This window comes from Bubalus bubalis, chromosome 8 (assembly GCF_019923935.1).
Source record: "Bubalus bubalis isolate 160015118507 breed Murrah chromosome 8, NDDB_SH_1, whole genome shotgun sequence".
NCBI lineage: Eukaryota > Metazoa > Chordata > Mammalia > Artiodactyla > Bovidae > Bubalus > Bubalus bubalis.
The window spans coordinates 76,227,586-76,248,781 of NC_059164.1; the positions used below are offsets into that span (position 1 = coordinate 76,227,586).

The 21,196-nt window shown below is 40.7% G+C and overlaps 1 protein-coding gene across 1 annotated transcript; it reads left to right on the forward strand.

Annotated features, from left to right (window-relative positions):
• Positions 1-8,871: 8,871 nt before the first annotated feature.
• LOC102395706 (histone H2A.V) lies at positions 8,872-20,827 on the forward strand. Its single transcript, XM_025291341.2, has 5 exons — positions 8,872-9,027; positions 12,138-12,215; positions 14,886-14,999; positions 19,344-19,473; positions 20,496-20,827. Exons 1-5 carry the CDS (start codon positions 9,025-9,027, stop codon positions 20,555-20,557), a joined length of 387 nt encoding a protein of 128 aa, XP_025147126.1. The 5' UTR covers positions 8,872-9,024; the 3' UTR covers positions 20,558-20,827.
• Positions 20,828-21,196: the final 369 nt, after the last annotated feature.

Below are 21,196 nucleotides of genomic sequence, written 5' to 3' on the forward strand. Positions count from 1 at the left end.
CAGGGATCAAATCTGCGTTGGCAGGTGGAGTCTTAACCACTGGACCACCAAGGAAGTCCCTATAAATTATTTTACTTCTTGCTTTTCTTTAACTTTTAAAATAAAGAATGTTTACATATTTCAAAATCAAAACAATATAAAAAGGAAATTGAAAAGTCTTGTTCCTAACTGTCTTCTCTACGCATTTCCATTCTTTCCACAGGTCGTGTTTGCTCTGGACCCTCCCATTTTTGTCTGTTTTCACAGTGTCCCATTTGTCCAACTTTTATTACAAGGTAATATTTATTTCTACTGCTATTAAAATAAGCAGAAATGGGTTTGGAAATCAAGAAGGGTAAGTCCTCCAACTTCACTCTTCTTCAAGGTTATTTTGGCTGTTCTTGCTCACTTATTTTCCCATATGAATTTTAGGATGGTTTCATCAATGTGTACAAAGAAGCATGCTGAGATTCTGGTTGTATCTTTAACTTTATTCACCAGTGTTTTGTAGTTTTCAGAGTATGTCTTGTGTTTCTTTTGTGAAATTCATTCCCAAGTACTTTATTCTGTTAGACGCTGTTATAAATGGAAGTTCTTTTCAGTTCACTCTTTGCTAGTGTATGGAATAAAACTGATTTTTGTATGTCGATCTTATATACTGCAGTCTTGCTGCACTTGTTTCTTAGTTTCAATAGCTTTTTAGTGGATTCCTTTTTCTTGCCTAATTACCCTTACTAGAAGTTCCAGTAAAATGTTAGATAAAAGTGGCAAGAGTAGACATCCCCATCTTGTTCCAGATCTCAGGAATATTATCTTTTCCTATAAGTATGATAGTTGTGGGTTTTTCAGATGACTTGCATCAGGCTAAAGAAGTTCCCTTCTAATCCTAGTTGTTGAATGTTTTTTGATGAGACTATTGCATCTTGTTGAACGCTTTCCTTCCTGCATTGAAATGATCATGTGGTTTTGTCCATTAGTCTATTAATATGGCACGTTATATGGATTGAATTATTAGGATATTGGCCTGTAGGTTTTTTGTTGTTTTGTTGCTGTATCTTTGTCTCTTTTTGATATTAGAGTAACACTGGCATCATACAATGAATGTGGAAATGTTCCCTCCTATATTTTGGAAGAGTTTGTGATGGATTGGTATTCTTTTTTTAAAAAATTGATTTAAAAGTATTTTTGGCTGCACTGGGTCTTTGATGTTGTGAGAACTTAGTTGCTTCAAGGCGTGTGGGATCTTCCTGGACAAGGGATCAAAACTACGTCCCCTGCATTGCCAGGCAGACTCTTAACCACTGGACCCCGACAGAAGCCCGGTATTAATTCTTCTTTAAACATTTGATAGAATACAACAGTAAAGACTGGGCTTTTCTCTGTAGGAAGTTTTTTTTTTTTAATTGGAGGATACATGCTTTACAATGTTGTGTTGGTTTCTGCCACATAACAACTTGAATCAACCATAAGTACAGATATATATATATATATATATATATATATATATACACACACACACACACACACACAGATAGATACATAGATAGATAGATAGATAGATAGATATCTCCCCTTCCTCTTGTGCCTCTCCCACCCCACTCCCCATCCCACCACTCTAGGTCATCACAGAGCATAGGGCTGGCCTCCTGTTGGAAGATTTTAAATCACTAATTCAATTTCTTTATTTGTCATAGGTCTATCGATTTTCTATTTTTTTCTTGAGTAAGTTTCAGTAGTTTATTTCTTCCTAAGAATACCCATTTCATCTAGGTTATTTAATTTGCTGGCACACAGTTGTCCAAAAGGATTCCAATAGTCCTTTTTATTTCTGTAAGCTCAGTAGTGATTTACCCTCTTTAACGTCTTAGTAACTTGAATCTTTCTTCTTTTCTAAAGATTTGTCAATTTTGTTGAACTTTACAAAGAGCCAACTTTTGATTTCATTTTTTCCTATTGATCTTATTCTCTATTTCTGTGTGTGTGTGTGTGTGTGTGTGTGTGTGTGTGTGTGTGTATGTTAGTCGCTCAGTCGTCTCTGACTCTTTGAGACCCCATGGGTGTAGCCCATCAGGCTCCTCCATCCATGGGATTCTCCAGGCAAGAATGCTGGAATGGGTTGCCAATTCCTTCTCCTTTTTTTTTTTTTCCTAATCTTTATTGTTTTCTTGGTTCTGCTTGTTTTTTGTTTGCTCTTTTTTTAAAAAATATTTATTTATTTATTTTTGGCTGTGCTGGGATTTTGTTACTGTGGGCTTTTCTCTAGTTCTGGTGAGTGGGGGCTACTCGAGTCACAGCGCACAAGTTTCTCATTACAATGGCTTTTCCCACTGCGGAGCACAGTCCCTAGGCCCAGGGGCTTCAGCTGTTACAGCTCCCAGGCTCTAGAGCACAGGCTTAGTAGTTGTGGCATTCAAGCTTGGTTGCTCCGCAGTAGTTTGGGATCTTCCTGGACCAGGGATCAAACCTGTGTATCCTACATTGGCAGGCGGATTCTTTACTACTAAACCACCAGGGAAGTCCTGCTCTTCTTTTTTGTCTTCCTGTTTAGGTAAGCAATGAATGTATATTGTACAAATTCAAGATGACCCGTTTTTGTAAGGAAACTATTTTCCTGTAAAAATATTTATTGTCCCTTTCCTTTACTTTGAATTTGTTTCAGTGTAACCCACTTAGGGGAGGGGCAGATGTAAATGTGAACGTAAAATAAAACAAATGTGGCCATGAATTAATGATCATTACAATTGTATGACATTGTACATCAGGTTCATTTTACTATTTTCTTTACTTTGTATATCTTTAACTTTCCATAATAAAAAGTTAGAAATATATATATATCTCATCAGATCAGATCAGATCAGTTGCTCAGTCGTGTCCGACTCTGCGACCCCATGAATGGCAGCACGCCAGGCCTCCCTGTCCATCACCAACTCCCCGGAGTTCACCAAGACTCACGTCCATCGAGTCAGTGATGCCATCCAGCCATCTCATCCTCTGTCGTCCCCTTCTCCTCCTGCCCCCAATCCCTCCCAGCATCAGAGTCTTTTCCAGTGAGTCAGCTCTTCGCATGAGGTGGCCAAAGTACTGGAGTTTCAGCTTTAGCATCAATCAGGGTCCATTCGGTGTGCAGAAAACATACCAATTATTTGAACAAAGAGTACTAACAGAGTACTACTGTTAACTGGATATGAAGTTGTTAACTGCTAAATGGTAAAAAGAGAACTCTAAGGTGTCATGGAAGTTAACAAATAGCTACCCTGAAGAAACAAAGGGAACGCCTTAGAAACCTAGAGGAAGGGCCCCGTGGAGCTAGAAAGAACTCAAACCTCTGGGAAAGGAGCTGGTTGCTGGTAAAGGGGGAGGGAGGAATGAGACTGGTTTCTCAAGTGTTGAGAAAGCTAATTTAGCTGCTTTTACAAAAGGAACTGCTGCTGCCAGAGTAAAGAAGCACTGCGTGGGGGATGATGCTGAGGAACAGAAAGCAGCAAGTCCCTTCTTCCTCCACTCTTACAGTTTCCCTCTAGTGCTCCTAACGGGCAAAGCCTTAGCAGGGAAGCAGAAGGCAAAGCAGAAATGTTTGCAGAGTCCCAGCCTCAGAATCACAAAGCTCAATGTAGGTAGGTGGATACTGCATCCTGACTGACCTCATTAGAATCTGACAGCTTCTGGCTCATGTAAATGGCTGCCCAGCCACTGGGATCTGGCATTAACCTCCAGGAATATTTTCAAAAATAAAAAGAATTTGTCCTATAACTAGAGTGACTAAAAGAAAATTTCTGTCTCTTAACAGCTTTATATTATTTGAGGGGAGTACTGCAGTGTTAAAGGGGAATTTAAAATTAAACATAGAAATTAAAAACTCCTGGAATCTATGTAATGATTAAGACCCTCCTCTCTAAAGGCTAAAATATTTCTACTATACTGACAACATTGGTTGCCTATCCAGAGGTAAAATGGATAATTGGGTAAGGGATGGGAAGGGTCTTTTCACTGTATATCCTTCGAACCTTTAAAATATTGTACATGTGAATATATTGCCCTATCAAAAACTAACTAAATTTTTTCAGAGAGACACCATCGTCTTATATCAGGCTTCCCAGCAGACTCTGAGGCTTCACTGGGGTGGCTCACTAGTAAAGAATTTGCCTACAATGCAGGAGATGTGGGTTCGATTCCTGGGTCAGGATAATCCCTTGGAGAAGAAAATGGCAACCCACTCCAGTATCCTTGCTTGGGAAATGCCATGGACAGAGAAGCCTGGCAGGCTACAGTCTATGAGGTCGCAAGAGTCCAACACAACTCAGTGACTAAACAACAACCCCCAGATTCTAATTTACCTTCATGAAGTTTACTGTGATTCCACAGTGATATTCTTGGCAACATTATTATGAGAAAATGAAGGAAATAGGATTAAGTAGAGGGAGAAGTTGAACTGCCACACAGTTCAAACACTGGTGTTAATCACACAGAAAATTCTGGACCTGAAATGACCCTTTAGAGAGTTGTCCCAAATTAAGGCAAAGCAGCTGGGCAACTATCTCACTTTACCAGTCCTTGGAAGGAGGCTGCCTGCTGAAAAGGGGTTAAACTTGGGTGTTGCAGCTCATTTTGAGCAAGTACAATTCCTCGGAGGAGACTACTAGGCAATAATCAGTCAACACTGAACTATAGACCATAGTTTATACTATACCAGTGGTTCTCACATTTTAGTGTGCACCACATTCCCCTGAAGGGCTTGATGGGCCCCACCGCAGTTTCTGATTCAGTAGGTGTAGGCTGGAGGTCAGAATCTACATTTCTCACAAGTTCTAGGTGGTACTGATGCTGCTGTTTAGGGATCACATTTTGAGAACCAATACTGGGGCTTTCCAGGTGGCTCAGTGCCAAGCAGGAGATGGGGGTTTGATCCCTGGGTCAGGAAGATCCCCTGGAGGAGGAAATGGCAACCCACTCCAGTATTCTTGCCTGGGAAATCCCATGGACAGAGGAGCCTGGTGGGCTACAGTCCATGGGTTGCAGAGTTGGACACAACTTAGCAACTAAACAACAATAGCACACTGTGCCTTACTGGGTTAAATCTAGCAAAGGTGAATAATTTGTTAATGTTTGGTAGTTTATAATTTATAGATGCTAATACTTAAGATTCTCTAGTTAGATGTGCTCCTTATGAGTCAATACTGCCTTCCTTGCAACCCCAGTTCACTGTAAACTAGATTTTATTCACTAACACACTTGCTTCATAGAGTTAATAGGCAGTTTTTCTATTTACAGATGTCAGAAAACTTGCATCCATTTTCCCTAAGTCTGTGGGCTTCGATGTATTTAATTCCTAAACAGGATGTATAAATCACTAAAGAGATTACTATTGTCTGTGATGAGAACCAGTTTCTTTCAACCTGATTCCATTTTCATCAAAATGTGAATCAATGAAATGGAGAATGGCAAGTGAGAAAATGAACTTCCTGTTAAGGAAAGAAATTAATATTTACTGGCTATTTATTACATGCTACTGCTAAGTCACTTCAGTTGTGTCCGACTCTGTGCAACCCCATAGACGGCAGCCCACCAGGCTCCCCCGTCCCTGGGATTCTCCAGGCAAGAACACTGGAGTGGGTTGCCATTTCCTTCTCCAATGCAGGAAAGTGAAAAGTAAAAGTGAAGTCGCTCAGTCGTGTCTGACTCTTCAAGATCCCATAGCTGAAGCCTACCAGGCTCCTCTGTCCATGGGATTTTCCAGGCAAGAGTACTGGAGTGGGTTGCCATTGCCTTCTCCAATTTATTACATACTAGGTACCTTTTTATACATCATTGAATTAGTCTTAATTCAAAACCTGTAAAATAGGTTTTGCTATTCTCAGTTTTACAAATGACAAAATAGATAATATTAAATCCCTCACCCAGATCACACAACTAGTAAGTAAGGAGTTTGGATTCAAACTCAAATCTTTCCACAGACCACACTGCCTATCTAAAAATTAGTTCTTTTCATTTGCCAAGTGACATTTTCAGGGTACTAAGTACTGTACCAAGCAAAGAGTGACAACCAAGGGAGATCAACACAATTGAGCATGACAAGGACTGATGATAGCAGAATATACTAGGTGATACAAGGCATCCAAATCAGGGCTGTCAAGGAAGACATACTGAAGAAAGTGATATTTAGGTTGGCCCTTGAAGGATGATTAAAAGTTAGCCAAAAAGAAGCTAAGATGGAGGAATGTTCCAAGCAAAGGCATGAGCAAAGGCAAGATTGAGTTTCAGGGGTGGTAAGGAGAAGAAACAAAATCTGAGATGAGCAAAAGCCAGAAAAATGTAGGGCTTTTACACCATGCTAAGGATCTGGATTTTATTCTAAAGTCAATGAGGTTAAAGGAAAATATATCAAGAATTGTATTTAAGAAAGAGTGAAGTGAAGGAAGAAAAGGACAGGACATTTGTTAAGAGGTTTTTGCACTATTAAGGTGGAAAATGGCAAATGCTAAACTGCTGCTGCTGCTGCTAAGTCGCTTCAGTTGTGCCCGACTCTGTGTGACCCCAGAGACGGCAGCCCACCAGGCTCCCCCGTCCCTGGGATTCTCCAGGCAAGAACACTGAAGTGGGTTGCCATTTCCCTTTCCAATGCATGAAAGTGAAAAGTGAAAGTGAAGTCATTCAGTCGTGTCTGACTCCTAGTGACCCCATGGACTGCAGCCTACCAGGCTCCTCCGTCCATGCTAAACTAAATCAGTGTTAATACACAGGGGTGGGGGTGGGGCAGAAGCCAGATTTGATATTCAGAAAGTAGAGGGATCTGGATATAATTGCAACAGCCACACCAGCTTGCTTTTAAAGTCCCTTCATTGTGACAATTCTTTCTCACCTTAAGAACCTTTATACTTGCTTTCTTCTTCACAGAACACTGCTAAATTACACCTTATGAAGAGAAATGAATGACAGAGGATGAGATGGTTGGATGGCATCACTGACTAAATGGACATGAGTTTAACCAAGCTCAGGAAGATAGTGAAGGACAGGCAAGCCTGGCATGCTGCAGTTTATGCAGTCACAAAGGGTTAGACACCGCTTAGGGGCTGAACATTGTAAATTACATCTCCTCCACTTCTTCTCTCAAAACACCTTGTTCTTTTCCTACTATGCACTTGCATTTATTATAATTCACACATTTGACTGTTTACTTCTTTAAGATCTCACCCCTGCTAGCAAGGACTGTTAGGGCAGGGACAAGTCTATTTTGCCAATCCCTGAATCCCAAGGACCTAGCACAGTGCCTTCAAACAGTGCCAACAAACCACTAGGTGACTGGTTGATGGTGAAGTCACAGATGGATGCCTTGGCAGACGTATAATGCCATCCACTGAGGCCAAAAACACGAAAGGAGGAGCAGCAATTAACTAAAAATGGTTATTGCTTACTGAATTGACTCCCAACTCTTGCACCTTTTCAGGGTTCCCTCCCCCTGTCTTCAGGCACCTCCTTCCTCACGTTCATCTACACCTTCACTCATTATTTTTCCAAACACTCTCACTCCAACCAGTCCATTCTAAAGGAGATCAGTCCTGGGTGTTCTTTGGAAGGAATGATGCTAAAGCTGAAACTGCAGTACTTTGGCCACCTCATGCGAAGAGTTGACTCACTGGAAAAGACTCTGATGCTGGAAGGGATTGGGGGCAGGAGGAGAAGGGGACGACAGAGGATGAGATGGCTGGTGGGCATCACCGACTCGATGGACGTGAGTCTCAGTGAACTCCGGGAGTTGGTGATGGACAGGGAAGCCTGGTGTGCTGCAATTCATAGGGTTGCAAAGAGGCGGACACGATTGAGCGACTGAACTGACTGATATTTTTCCAAACTCTTATGTAGAAGCTCTGCCTTTTCCTCTCCTGGAACTCGTTACATTTCCTTAGAGACTCAGGGGTCCCTCCACCCAACATGTTACTTCTCCATATCAGAAGAGAATTCTCACTTTGGGATAGGATCTGCCCATCTGGTATACTTCTGAAATTCCGGCCTTGGTAAATCCCGCCAGAACAAAATCTCCGCGGGGACCATCGGCTCCACACACCAGGAACGCTGCCCGGCGCGGTCACTGCAGACAACTGTGAAAAGAAGCAAAGGTTCCTAACTGCAGCGGGTGAGAACTGGCCCGGAGCCTGGGCCTGGGACCCGGCAACCAGGGGCGGTGCGGTCCGGGGGATGATCAGGCCAGCACACCGCCTAGGGGCTGCCGCGGTTGCGGGGAGTGGGGAGCAGCCGTAGGCTGACAAGTGAGAAAGCCCTGCTTCAAGCCGGTCCCTCAGCTTCGCAGCGGGCGCGGGGACTCCAACCCCATTTCCGAATTTCTCTCCCTTTGCAACGAGCATCTAACCTAAGGCCAACGGGAAGGCGCTGCGGAGAAGGGCTGCCAGGCCTGGAAATAGTGCCCACCGCGGAGCGAGTCCCCGCTAGCACAGAGAAATCCTCGGAATCTGTGAAAAACCACGAGGAGAAACAACGAACACGACCGTTTCCTTCCCAATCAAATCTCAGAAATCCTAGAGTCGACGCTGAGAAAGAGCGGGAAAGCCCGCGCAGCCACCAATCTGTCCACCCATTGGCCAATCGCGCTGTCTTTCCCTAAGGTCCGCCTCCCTTGCTCGCGGGCGATGTTCTTATCGGCTGATTTCCGCCAGCCTTCAGCTCTCATTGGTCAGCTCCTCCGTTCATCAGGTTGGGCCTTGTAGACAGGCGGAGAACGGCGTCTGGCTCCGCCCCCAGTCGCGCACAGGCGCGTCTGTGTAGGAGTAGGAGGCTCCGCCTCCGCGTGCCGTGTGCAAAAACAAACAGCCGTTAGGGAGGAGGGGCTGAGGGGCGGGGCCTGGTTAGAAGGAAGTGCGCGATTGGGCAGCCGACAGGGTTCAAACGAGCAAGGCGAGCGGGCATTGGCCGGGGCGGCGCGAGGCGGGCCCCGGTTATTGTCCGGGCTCTCGCGGCCGCGGCGGCAACGGCGGTCGGTGCTGCGCTAGCGGCGGCGGCGGCTCGGCGGGACCGAGGGCACGAGCGGCCGAGACCATGGTGAGGGCTGCGGGGCGGCCGGGAGGGCGGCGATGGCCGAGTGGCGCCGCTACCTGTTGAGGCGGCGGGCGTCAGGCGGCGACGACATCGGTGGGGCGGGCGTCAGGCGCCCGGGCTGCCAGCGGTCCCGGCCTCGCTCGCCGCGGCGCCGGCGCGAATCGAGGTGCGCGGGCTGAGGCCGGGTGTCCATGAGCAGGACAACCCTCGCGGCTCCACAGCACCTCCGCTGCTGCTGCGACTGACTTTGAGTCCTAAATTGTGCGTTGGTAAGAAAAGTGCGGCTTTTTAGAAACGCGAATGGAGGGAACCGGGCTCCTTGTGAAGTTGAGAGGGAAAGGCGTTGGAGGGGGGCCGTGCCCTGCGCGGGAGTGAAGCAGTAAAGCCGAGGCGATGAGTGGTGTCCGCCCGAGCGCCCTCCGGAGACAGCCCTGCCAGAGGCTGAACCACAAACAGAAATTGTGGTTATTGTGACGTTCTCGCGTCTTAGATCTGGAGTCGACCTTGCGGATGGTAGCACCCGGGCTCTGTAACTTGTTGTGCCGTTAACGGAAGCGCTTTCACAGGCAGACTCTGGCATAGATTACATCTGTTCTGTAAACTGATTTGTTCGAGCCGACAATTCTCGTGATGCTTGCTGGTTTCAAAAGGTGTCACTCATTTAATCTCTAGCAACCTACCATATACTGGCTGTCCCTTTACCAGCAGCTAAAAATACATACACGTTCGCATGGCTAAAAATACAGGAGGCGTGGAGTTGTCATTCTTGTTTTGAAATTTTAAACGTGATGGGAAGTGAACATGTATCTGTTAAACAAATTTGCAACTTGCTTGACGTCCAGTTTGCGACTTTTTCTGAATGAAATATACTCCATTAGCCTCCATAGGCATATTTTCTACCTGGATATGCTTACTTAGCCCAGGTTAATACTAACTCAGTTTTCAGAATAAAAAATTTTATCGTTCTTGTATTTTGTTTCTCAGCAAACGTATTAAAATGATTGTGCGAAGTTGGGAGGGTGTGTTTATAGACTTTGAGGAGGTTGTGAAACGAAAGTATTCATTTACTATGCAATTTTATATTCACAAGTTTAATTAAAATTTTGTTTTTGTTGAGTATAAGAAATGTATCTGGACTCTTCCAAGCCACGGAAATAGTCATTTAATTTACTGAGATTTTTAAAAACTGATTTCCTGCCTACTTCCTTAAAAAACAAATAGGTTATACAGCAAATGTAATGGATTTGAAACGGTAGGGATAAAATTGCTTAAGATAAGTAAATTGGGAAACCTGAGGAGTTTTGCAGTTAATAACTTTTTTATTGATAACTGTGTGTTTCATAATTCAGTCATAGAGAAATAATGATTATAGTTTTACCCTCATTCATTAGTTGAGATGTTTCTTACGTTTTACATCAGGGCAAATAGAGCTGAAAAGATTTATTTGAAGAATAAGTGAAAACACATGGTTACTTGAACGACCTCAGAAATCCAAAGATGATGCAGTATCTTTTTCTTGTATAGCAGTATGGTCAGAAATTATTAAAAATATATGAGGCATTCTTGTAGAAATCTAAAGATTTTCAGTTCTCTTTGTTAAACTTAAATCAGTCTCTCTTGCTAGATTATTAAATTTAAGAAAGATACTAATTATTCATTTTTTGTTCCTGCTCCTAACAACTGCCAAGGCCTTTTATTTTTTTCCCTTAAATATAGATTTGAGAGATAAACATTGGCTCAACTGAAACATGGGGTATGGGGCATACCTAGTTGATTTTTAGTCTAAAAAATAAAAGCATTACAAAAGGGATATGCCATTTCTACTTCACAAATACCCTCAAACAACTGGCCAGTTTTGTAAACTGATTTTTTTTTTTTTTTAAACAGACAAGAAATAGATTTAAATAGTAAAATCGAGCAGTTCAAAAGGGATTATTGGTTTCCTTCTCAAGTCAGATCCTTAGTATTCCCTCCCTAGTAGCAAATAACTTTTCTGGTGTGTTGTGTGACCTTCTAGAAATGTATGTTATACACATACTCTGCAGTACCTCATTTTTACATAAACAAAAGCTCACTGCGCTTGCACATACCTTGCCTTTTACCCAAATATGTATTGTGATTTCTTCCATATCAGCACATGTCTATAATTCATTTGTTGAAATGGCTGTATAATATTCCATTGCATTTATATACTGTGTCCTATTTGTGAACATTCAGGTTATTTGAGAAACATTTCTATCATTTGAAAGTGTTTTTTCTTTAACTCCTTAAGAATAAGTTTGAATGTCTTTTCTTTTTTTTAAACACACATAACAGTGACCATTTTGCAATTTTTTAAATGCCTGCCAAGTCTCTATTCCATCCTCTTCCCAGCCTCTGGCAGCCACCCTTCTGCCTTCTGCTTTATGTTCCTGTGATTTTGACTAGGTAGGTCATGTTAAGTGGAATCAGACATATTGGTCCTTTTGCAACTGGCTTATTTCACTTAGCATCATGTCTTCAAGATTTATTCGTGCATTAGCATGTATCAGAATTTCCTTCATTCTTACAGTATGTACCACAATTTTCCATGATGGACATTTAGGTTGTTTCTGTCTTTTAGCTGCTATTTATAATACTGCTGTGAATAAAATAGCAAATAGTATACAAAATATATTTGAGTCCCTACTCTCAATTATTGAGTATGTGCCTAGAAGTGCTAGATCATAAGGTAATTCTGTGTTTAATTTTTTGAGGGTTTTTTTTTTTCTCAAGATGGTATTTTTTTTCCTCTCAAAAGAGGTAAGTTGTGAATATTTCTATGGAAATGATAGATGCTAACATTTAAAAATTATTTTATTATAAACTATTTCTAACATAAGAGTTACATTGATGAATATTCTTCAGTCTGAAATTTGAAAAATATGTTCAAATTTTTAGAAATCTCATTTTAAATAAATATTTAAGTTTTGATTTCGTCTTTATATAAATCAATAAATGGTGATATGGCATGTATATTTAAAATTGAAAGAGATTTTTTTTAACTATCTAAAATAAAACTAGAAGAAATTTTGTTTCCTAGATATTTTTGAAATAGCATTTTTGATTCTTCATCTGGAACTTTTTTCACTTAGGCTGGAGGCAAAGCTGGAAAGGACAGTGGGAAGGCCAAGGCCAAGGCAGTGTCTCGCTCACAGAGAGCTGGGCTACAGGTAACCGATTCATTATTAAATTAATTTCTTAACAGTTGTAACTCATGACTCAAATGTTTCTTTAATTACAAAAATGTATTATTGACCTCTGATAGTGAAATTAATTGGTCAAAATATAAACAACAAAGCAACTGCCTTTTAATTTTTACTCTCTTCTAAGCAGCGACAAGTTAGGAAAACATCTTAGGCAAATTTGGTGATTTTGTGGTCTTAAAATCTGTTATTTCTAGATAATAATTATGTTTCTAGTACTTTTATAAACTATCATATTGAAGTGAGTATGCTGTTGCTTTCATTTTGAAGAAGGTGTTTGTAGTGGTATATCAGCTTTCAGGATGAAATAGAAGAATGGACTGTCCACTAGTCCTCTGAGTCTTTCCCCAATACCTTCAAATGTAGACTAAGTTATATATACTCAAGAACACTAGATAATTTCAAATTTTATATATATGAATTGCTGCAACTTTAATCCATAAACTCAAATTTTTCTGGATGAGTAAGAATTAATTGCCTTACATATAAGAGATACTTTTAAACAGGAAAGTTTGAAGGCCAGACTATAAGGTAGTGATGGAAAATTTTTAAGGAAGAAGATGACATTTTCTGAATGGTACTGAAGGAAGTGGGGGGGCAAGAACTTACCCTTTACGGGTACTTTCTCTGTTTTGGAGCATCATGCAAATATCAATTAGAATTTATTTGAGGGAATTCCTTGGCAGTCCAGCGGTTAGGACTTGGTCCTCTCACTGCAAAAAGCCCGGGTTTGATCCGTGGTCAAGGAACTAAGATCCTGCAAGCTGCATAGCCAAAAAAAAAACAAGTGGAATTTATTTGAAGTATCCTTACCTTGAAGTTGCAGGTGGAAGACAGATTACAGGTTATTGCAGTGGTTTAGGAATAAGGTAACGCATACTTGAACTTACATGTGTGTGTGTGTATGTTAGTTGCTTAGTCGTGTCTGACTCTTTGCAACCCCATAAACTGTAGCCCACCAGGCCCCTCTGTCCATGGGATCCTCCAGGCAAGAACACTGGAGTGGGTTGCCATTTCCTTCTCCAAGAGGAACTATAGAAAGAAAGAAAGTAAAGTTGCTCAGTCGTGTCCGACTCCTTGCAACCCCATGGACTGTAGCCTACCAGGCTACTCCATCCATGGAATTTTCCAGGCAAGAGTACTGGAGTGGGTTGCCATTTCCTTCTCCAACTTGAACTTGAGTGGGATGTAAAAGAATAGAAGGCATGTATATGCTCCTAAAAAATGAGAGGAGAGGTACAGGTTTGAGAGGAAGGTCAGAAGTTTCTCTAAGGCCTAGACCCTAAGGAGAGTTTGTAGTAGGAGCAAGTTATAAAATAAAAATTTAAGTGGAATCATTTGGAAATTCCAGTAAAATATCCATGTGAAAATATCCAAAAGTTGTAGATTTGAGTCTAGCTTTCCAAGAGAAGTGATCAAAAGAATTACAAATTTAAAATCACTTAAGTAAAATGGGTAGTTTGTGATATGGATGAGTTTCCTCAGTAGTGCTTGAGAAAAGAACAAAAAGGCATTGGTGGACTCCTCATCGTATTTGACATATTTGAGTCAAACAATGAAGACTGAAAAGTAGTCAGTGTTAGAACTGTGTAATCCCTGTGGCCTGAGAAGAATGGTTTTTGAGGTCCTCTGTGTCAGACAACATGTCAATCACTGAGGATCTAAAAGGGAGTAAGGCATAGATCCTGGTCTTGGGGGCCTTAGAATTAGGGAAGGAATGTAAATAGAACAGTCATGCATTTTCTTCTGAAACACGCAATCTGGAAGTGGCTAGTAGATTTGATAATTAAAATGTTATTGCTGATCTTTAAGAATGGTGTTTAACAGAAGCCAAGTTTGGATTGGGAGAAAATGGGTGACAAGAAAGAGGTTTCAAGTTTACTTTTAAATTTTGCCTTTGGAAAGGAATGTTTAGACTGTAACTGGAGGCAGTTACAGTAGACTAGACTAGACGTGTAGAGACCTTTGAACTGTGCAGAAAAGGAGCCAGCAAAAAGGAGGTAATCGAGTTGTTAAATGATGGAGCAGTAACAGGATGAGGAAGGTCCTTAAAGTCGGGGGGTGGGGTGGATGTAGTCAGAGGCATAGATAAGTGGGATTAGGGTACTGTAGAAATAAGAAAGTACCTATTCTCATAAAGTAGGAAGTCACAATGTTGGTTTTCTTAACTATCAGGTTACCTCTTGAAACTGAGGAAGGAAGAATAAAGTTGGGGCCTAAAGAAGGTGGTAGAGGTTCATAGTCACATGAGCCTGTTATGTGAAGGAATTAATTAAATAGAAATACGGTTATTAGGCCCTGTGGAATGTGCAGTTGGTGACTATACTGCATAGTTTCTCTTTATTTTGTATAATGACTCCATATTATGCAGGAATTAATTTGTAAAACTGTGTTTTTTGTTTGTTTTTAAATTCTGTCTTCAGGGGGTGTAAAATTAGGCATGACCATTTGGGGCTAATTATTAGGACATACTAACTTACAAGCCCGAAGAACTGTTAATTGGCAAATAATTTTGGCTTCTAATAAGTGTAACCAAGTTTTTTATCTTGATTTACTTATGTCATTCGGCTGTTCGTTATGTTCAGTTACGTGATGTTAAAACTTCAGTGTTTCCCGTTTTGATGGTCTCTCTTTCAGTTTCCCGTGGGCCGCATCCATAGACATTTGAAGACTCGTACCACGAGCCACGGAAGGGTCGGTGCCACTGCTGCAGTGTATAGTGCTGCAATCCTGGAGTACCTCACCGCTGAGGTTAGTGGTGGAAATAATTATGTGTTGGAATCCCAGAGTTGTCCTAGACATAAATGGCTGAAACCCATGGAATATGAGTTTGAAACAAAAAGACTCACTCTTGTTAGTTTCTTTTAATAGCAGTTTTTAGATGGATCTTATCAGCCAGTACTAGTGTCAAACAGAACTTTGGTGTGCTCACTTTTAAAGTTAGGACGATAAAGGACAGAAATGGTATGGACCTGCTGCCGCTGCTGCCAAGTCGCTTCAGTCGTGTCTGACTCTGTGCGACCCCATAGACGGCAGCCCACCAGGCTCCGTCGTCCCTGGGATTCTCAAGGCAAAAACACTGGAGTGGGTTGCCATTTACTTCTCCAAGGCATGAAAGTGATAAGTGAAAGTGAAGTCGCTCAGTCGTTTCCGACTCTTTGCAACCCCATGGACTGCAGCCCACCAGGCTCCTCCACCCATGGGATTTTCCAGGCAAGAGTACTGGAGTGGGTTACCATTGCCTTCTCCTACCAGAAGCAGATATTAAAAAGAGGTGTCAAGAATGCAGGAGAACTATACAAAAAAGATCTTAATGACCCAGATAACTGCGATGGTGTGATCATTCACCTAGAGCCAGACATCCTGGAACGTGAAGTCAAGTGGGCCTTAGGAAGCATCACTATGAACAAAGCTAGTGGAGGTGATGGAATTCCGGCTGAGCTATTTCAAATCCTAAAAGATGATGCTGTGAAAGTGTTGTACTCTGTATGCCAACAAATTTGGAAAACACAGCAGTGGCCACAGGACTGGAAAAGGTCAATTTTCATTCCAGTCCCAAAAAAAGGCAATGCCAAAGAATGCTCAAACTACCATACAATTCTACTCATCTCACACCCTAGCAAAGGAATCCTCAAAATTCTCCAAGCCAGGCTTCAACAGTACATGAACCATGAACTTCCAGATGTTCAATCTGGATTTAGAAAAGGCAGAGGAACCAGAGATCAAATTGCCAACATCCTCTGGATCATCAAAAAAGCAAGAGAGTTCCAGAAAAACATCTACTTCTATTTCATTGACTATGCTAAAGTCTTTGTGTGGATCACAACAAACTGTGGAAAATTCTTCAAGAGATGGGAATACCAGACCACCTGACCTGCCTCCTGAGAAATCTGTATGCAGGTCAAAAAGCCACAGTTAGACCCTACATGGAACAACAGACTGGTTCCAAATTGGGAAAGGAGTACATCAAGGCTGTATATTGTCACCCTGCTTATTTAACTTATATGCAGAGTACATCATTTGAAATGCCTGGCTGGATGAAGCACAAGCGGGACTCAAGATTGCCAGGAGAAATATCAATAACCTCAGATATTCAGATGACACCACCCTTATGGCAGAAAGAGAAGAACTAAAGAGCCTCCTGATGAAAGTGAAAGAGGAGAGTGAAAAGCTGGCTTAAAACTCAACATTCAAACTAAATCATGATACCCGGTCCCATCACTTCATGGTAAATAGTTGGAGAAACAATGGAAACAGTGGGAGACTTTATTTTTGGGGGGCTCCAAAATCACTGCAGATGGTGACTGCAGCCACGAAATTAAAAGATGCTTACTCCTTGAAAGAAAAGCTATGACTAACTTAGCGTATTAAAAAGCAGAGACATTACTTTGCCAACAAAGGTTCATCTAGTCAAAGCTATGGTTTTTCCTGTAGTCATGTATGTATGTGAGAGTTGGACCTTGAAGAAAGCTGAGCGCTGACGAACTGATGCTTTTGAACTGTGTTGTTGGGGAAGACTTGAGAGTCCCTTGGACTGCAAGGAGGAGCAGGCCAGTCAATCCTAAAGGAAATCAGTCCTGAATATTCATTGGAAGGACTGATGCTGAAGCTCCAATAGTTTGGCCACCTGATGTAAAGAACTGACTCATTGGAAAAGACCCTGTTGCTGGGAAAGATTGAAGGCGGGATGAGAAGGGGATGACAGAGAATGAGATGGTTTGATGGTATCACAGTCTCAATGGACATGAGTTTGAGCAAGCCCCAGGAGTTGGTGATGGACAGGGAAGCCTAGAGTGCAGCAGTCCATGGAGTCGCAAAGAGTAGGACATGACTGAGCGACTGAACTATACCAGCTGAGCTACCAGGAAAGCCTGAACTGAGCGTCAGTAATCCATATTTTTAAGTGACTTGACAAACAAGTGTAAAATAATTTAAATACCATACTGCTAATTAAACAAATTCTGAACTATGTATATAAGCAGTAGGTGATATTTGTGGACTTCACTAATGGTCCGTCCAGTGGTAAAGACTCTGCACCCCCCTGCAGGGAGGTTTGATCCCAGGTCAGGAAAGATTCCCAAATGCTGGGCATCATGGCCAAAAAAAAAAAAGTATTTGTAAAGTTACAGGATAACTCTTAGTTAATAAAAATTTAAAGTGAAGTAACGTTTTACCAGTGTGATCATACATTTTTTTAATGTTATATTATTAATTTGGCTGCACTGGATCTTCATTGCAGTACATAGGCTTCTCGTTGCATTGGTTTCTTTTGTTGTGGAGCAGGGGCTCTAGGGTGCACAAGCTTCAGTGATTTTGGCACATGGGCTTAGTTGTTCCACGGCATGTGGAATCTTGCCAGACCAGGGATCAAACACATGTCCCTTGCATTGGCAGGCGGATTCTTCACCACTGAATCACCAAGGAAGTCCATCACAACTCTTATTATGATGATATGATGACATGAAATTTGGTAAAAGACTTAATCAATCCTGGTGCTCTTTGTGGTTGTACACATAAATTGGTCTATCTTAACTCAGTTTGACTTTTCAGGAAATTAGATAAGTTATTTGGACAAAAGTTCTTAATTCATGGACCATCACTTCCTCCATAGTAATCTCTCCTAAGTAAAACAAAAGGGACATCATGAGACTCCTTCAACTGCATTCCAAACCAGGAGAGTAATTTGAGTAGCAAGCAAGTCAAGTGATAGAGTTAGCCAGTCTAGTAGAAGCAAGGGGAAGATTCTTACTTGGGAAAGATGTGCTTGGGAGCTAGGTTGAAAGGTTTAGGTTTAACCTGTGTGTTAATTATCACTGCTGTCATTTCATTAACTTTACCAAATCATTTGTTTTCCCACTGGAGATTTACCATTTACTTTAACATTGATAGTGTCAACTTTATTGTGTCACAAGGAGGGATTTTTGTGTTGGTAATATTTTTGTTGGTACTAGTTAGGAGCCTGTCTCCTCTATCACTTTTATATCAGTTTTTATTAATATTTGTTTAGCTGCAGGCTTTTCAGAAAGGTATGCATTTTGTTCATTTATGTGAAGATACAGGCTTCTGCTTCAGAACGTTCATGTCCCATCTGAATTCCCATTTTCTTTATTCTTACGAACTTTGATTACGACTTTTTAGGTTAAGATTAAATAATAAAGTAAATATACACATTCACTCACACACACAAGCATATACACATATATAATCAACACGTATCTTCCAGATATCTAAGTTTGGGGTTTTAGAAGTAAAGGAAATACTGAAATCTGAGTTTGGAGGTAATTAACTTTTCAGTGTTTGTTTCACACTAGAATCACTTGCAAAAGCTTTCAAAAGATGGTGGTGCCTGACCTCACCTCAGTCTACTCAGAGTTGCAGAGGAGAATGGAATAGAGAGTGCTGGTGGTTTTTAAAGCATACTGATTGTTCCATATGTATACCAAGGCTTTCCACCACTCTGCTTAAATCAGGAGGCTCTGTGGAGTTAGTTTTGTATTGTTTCCATCAAAAGTTTTATAATGCCAGTACAGTCTATGGAGGAGAAAAGAGAAATGCAGTTTTATGGCTAGCTGGGACTTTGAAATTACTCTTGCTGAAAATTCCCATTATAGAATAAAGGGCTTCTGGCATACCGCCTACATATTATAAAGCCCAGCGGTGTTAGAAATTCTGAATAAGGAATTATCTTTATACTTTTAAACTTTTCTACAAGTCGTAAGCAATAAATTCCAGCTGTTAAGGGCTATGAAAAATTAGACTACTCAGGTATATTAAAATATAATCATTTTCTAGATGTTCACAATTAGAATCTTGGCTAAGGGATAATAACACTTATTTCTTGCTATAGAAGTTGATGATTTTTGCTCATTTCTAGTTATTTTGCAGAGAATTAATATAAAAGGACCAAATGAAGTACTAAGAGTTCCCTAACATTACTGTAGAAATTTGGAAATAAATTATTGTTGGTTTATTTATGTATCTTTTGTGTTTTATGTGTAGATGCTACAGTGATCTTTTAGCTATAATTGCAAGTCTAAACAGAATCCTTAAACACTTCACCCTTGTTTGATATGCTGTCTCATGGGTGCTTTGTAGGTGCTGGAGCTGGCAGGTAATGCATCCAAGGATCTCAAAGTTAAGCGGATCACTCCACGCCACTTGCAGCTTGCAATCCGTGGTGATGAAGAGTTGGATTCTCTTATCAAAGCTACCATAGCTGGGGGTGGTATGTATTATTTACTCTTCAACGTAGACTGTTATTGGCCTTTATGACTAATACGTAATTCAGATCAGTGATCCAGTACTGAGAACATAGAAAGTTAAATTCCAAAAGTGTTAAGTCTTACTATTCTAGGCTTCTTCTCATGATCTGAATATTTCTTCTCCACATACAATGCTGTTATTAAAAGGAAGTTTTTCAGCTAAATTTCATAGATGAGATTTGAAACCAAGTGTTTAAAATATTTCCTGTATCCTTTAAACTGTGTTTGAAAAAAATCATCTTGAGAAATTGCATAATGTGGTGCTCTTGAAAGTCAGACTTAGGGTAACTGAATGAGTCAGAATCAGTGAAGGTGAGAAATAAGTTGGTGGTTCTTCATCCTTTTTGGATTACATTTGGAGAACCTCTTGAAAGCCGTGGTTACTCTTCTCAAAAACAAAAAAACAAACAAACCAAAAAAACCAAAATCACACCATTTTACATACAGTTTTAGAGGGGGTTCCCAGACCCCAAGATGAAGATCCCTTGGTATAGATACTTAAGTAAACTTCATTCTAACAGAAAAACAAATACCGTATATTAACACCGTATGTGGAATCTAGAAAAATATTACTGATAAGCCTATTTGCAGGGCAGGAATAAAGATTCAGACATAGAGAATGGATTTGTGAACACAGTAGGGGGAAGGAGAGCATGGGAGGAACTGAGAAAGTAACATTGACATAGATACACTACCATGTGTAAAATAGATGACTAGTGGGAAACTGCTGTATAGCACAGGGAGCTCCGCTCAGTGCACTGTGATGACCTGGTGGGGTGGGAGGGAGGCTCCAGAGGGAGGGGATATATGTATCCTTAGAGCTGATTCACGTTGTTGTGCGGCAGAAACCAGCACAGCATTGTAAAGCAGTTATCCTTCAGTTTAAAAAAAAACACCTTCACTCTTTGTGAATTGCTCTTTGGGGTTGAGGGCCTGAACTGATAAAGTTTTTCTGCTAATACAGTTTCATTTCATTTCATTCTAGGAGTGATCCCTCACATCCACAAGTCTCTGATTGGAAAGAAGGGACAGCAGAAAACTGCTTAGAGAGCTGTCGTAACCAGCCCTCTTCCTCCCTGTCACTGTACTGTAACGGGACAGAATAAATAATGGGGTTATGTGGAATTTTTAAAACAGTTAAATGGAAAACCATAGACAATTACTGTAGACATGATAAAAGAAACATTTGTACGTTCTTAGAATCGAAGTTTGATAAAAGTACCTTTTCATGTGGCAACAGTTGTGTTGATTGGCTAGGTTTCTCCCTTGTGTTTTATACAAAAATGGAATTGATAAACCATTTTTTAAAAAAAATAACTTGTCTCAAAACTGTTCTGTTTGTGCTGTGTTGGAAATATTTTGCTCATCCTTTGAAATTTTTAATATTTCAAACTGGTTATATATTCAGAAAAATTAGAAATTGGGAATCAGCTTCTATCATTGATACCATATTATATTGGATCTTAGATGCTACCTATTTGTAGTATGTACAATTATTTTACATACCACTAAAGAAAGAAAAACTGCCAATTAAACCATGATATGCCATCAATTATAAGATGCATCCAAATTTCAGATCTTAGAATATTTCAAGAACTGATGAAATACGAGTGAAATTATTTGAATTAAATGAGTACTTACTATATGACAGGTTCTGTACTAAGTGCTTTACTGATGAAATTTTAT

Excerpts from the sequence above, each read along its gene's own strand:
- LOC102395706 (XM_025291341.2), top strand. Across the intron at positions 12,216-14,885 it reads CACAGAGAGCTGGGCTACAG|TTTCCCGTGGGCCGCATCCA; the intron begins GTAACCGATTCA and ends TCTCTCTTTCAG. Across the intron at positions 15,000-19,343 it reads TGGAGTACCTCACCGCTGAG|GTGCTGGAGCTGGCAGGTAA; the intron begins GTTAGTGGTGGA and ends GGTGCTTTGTAG.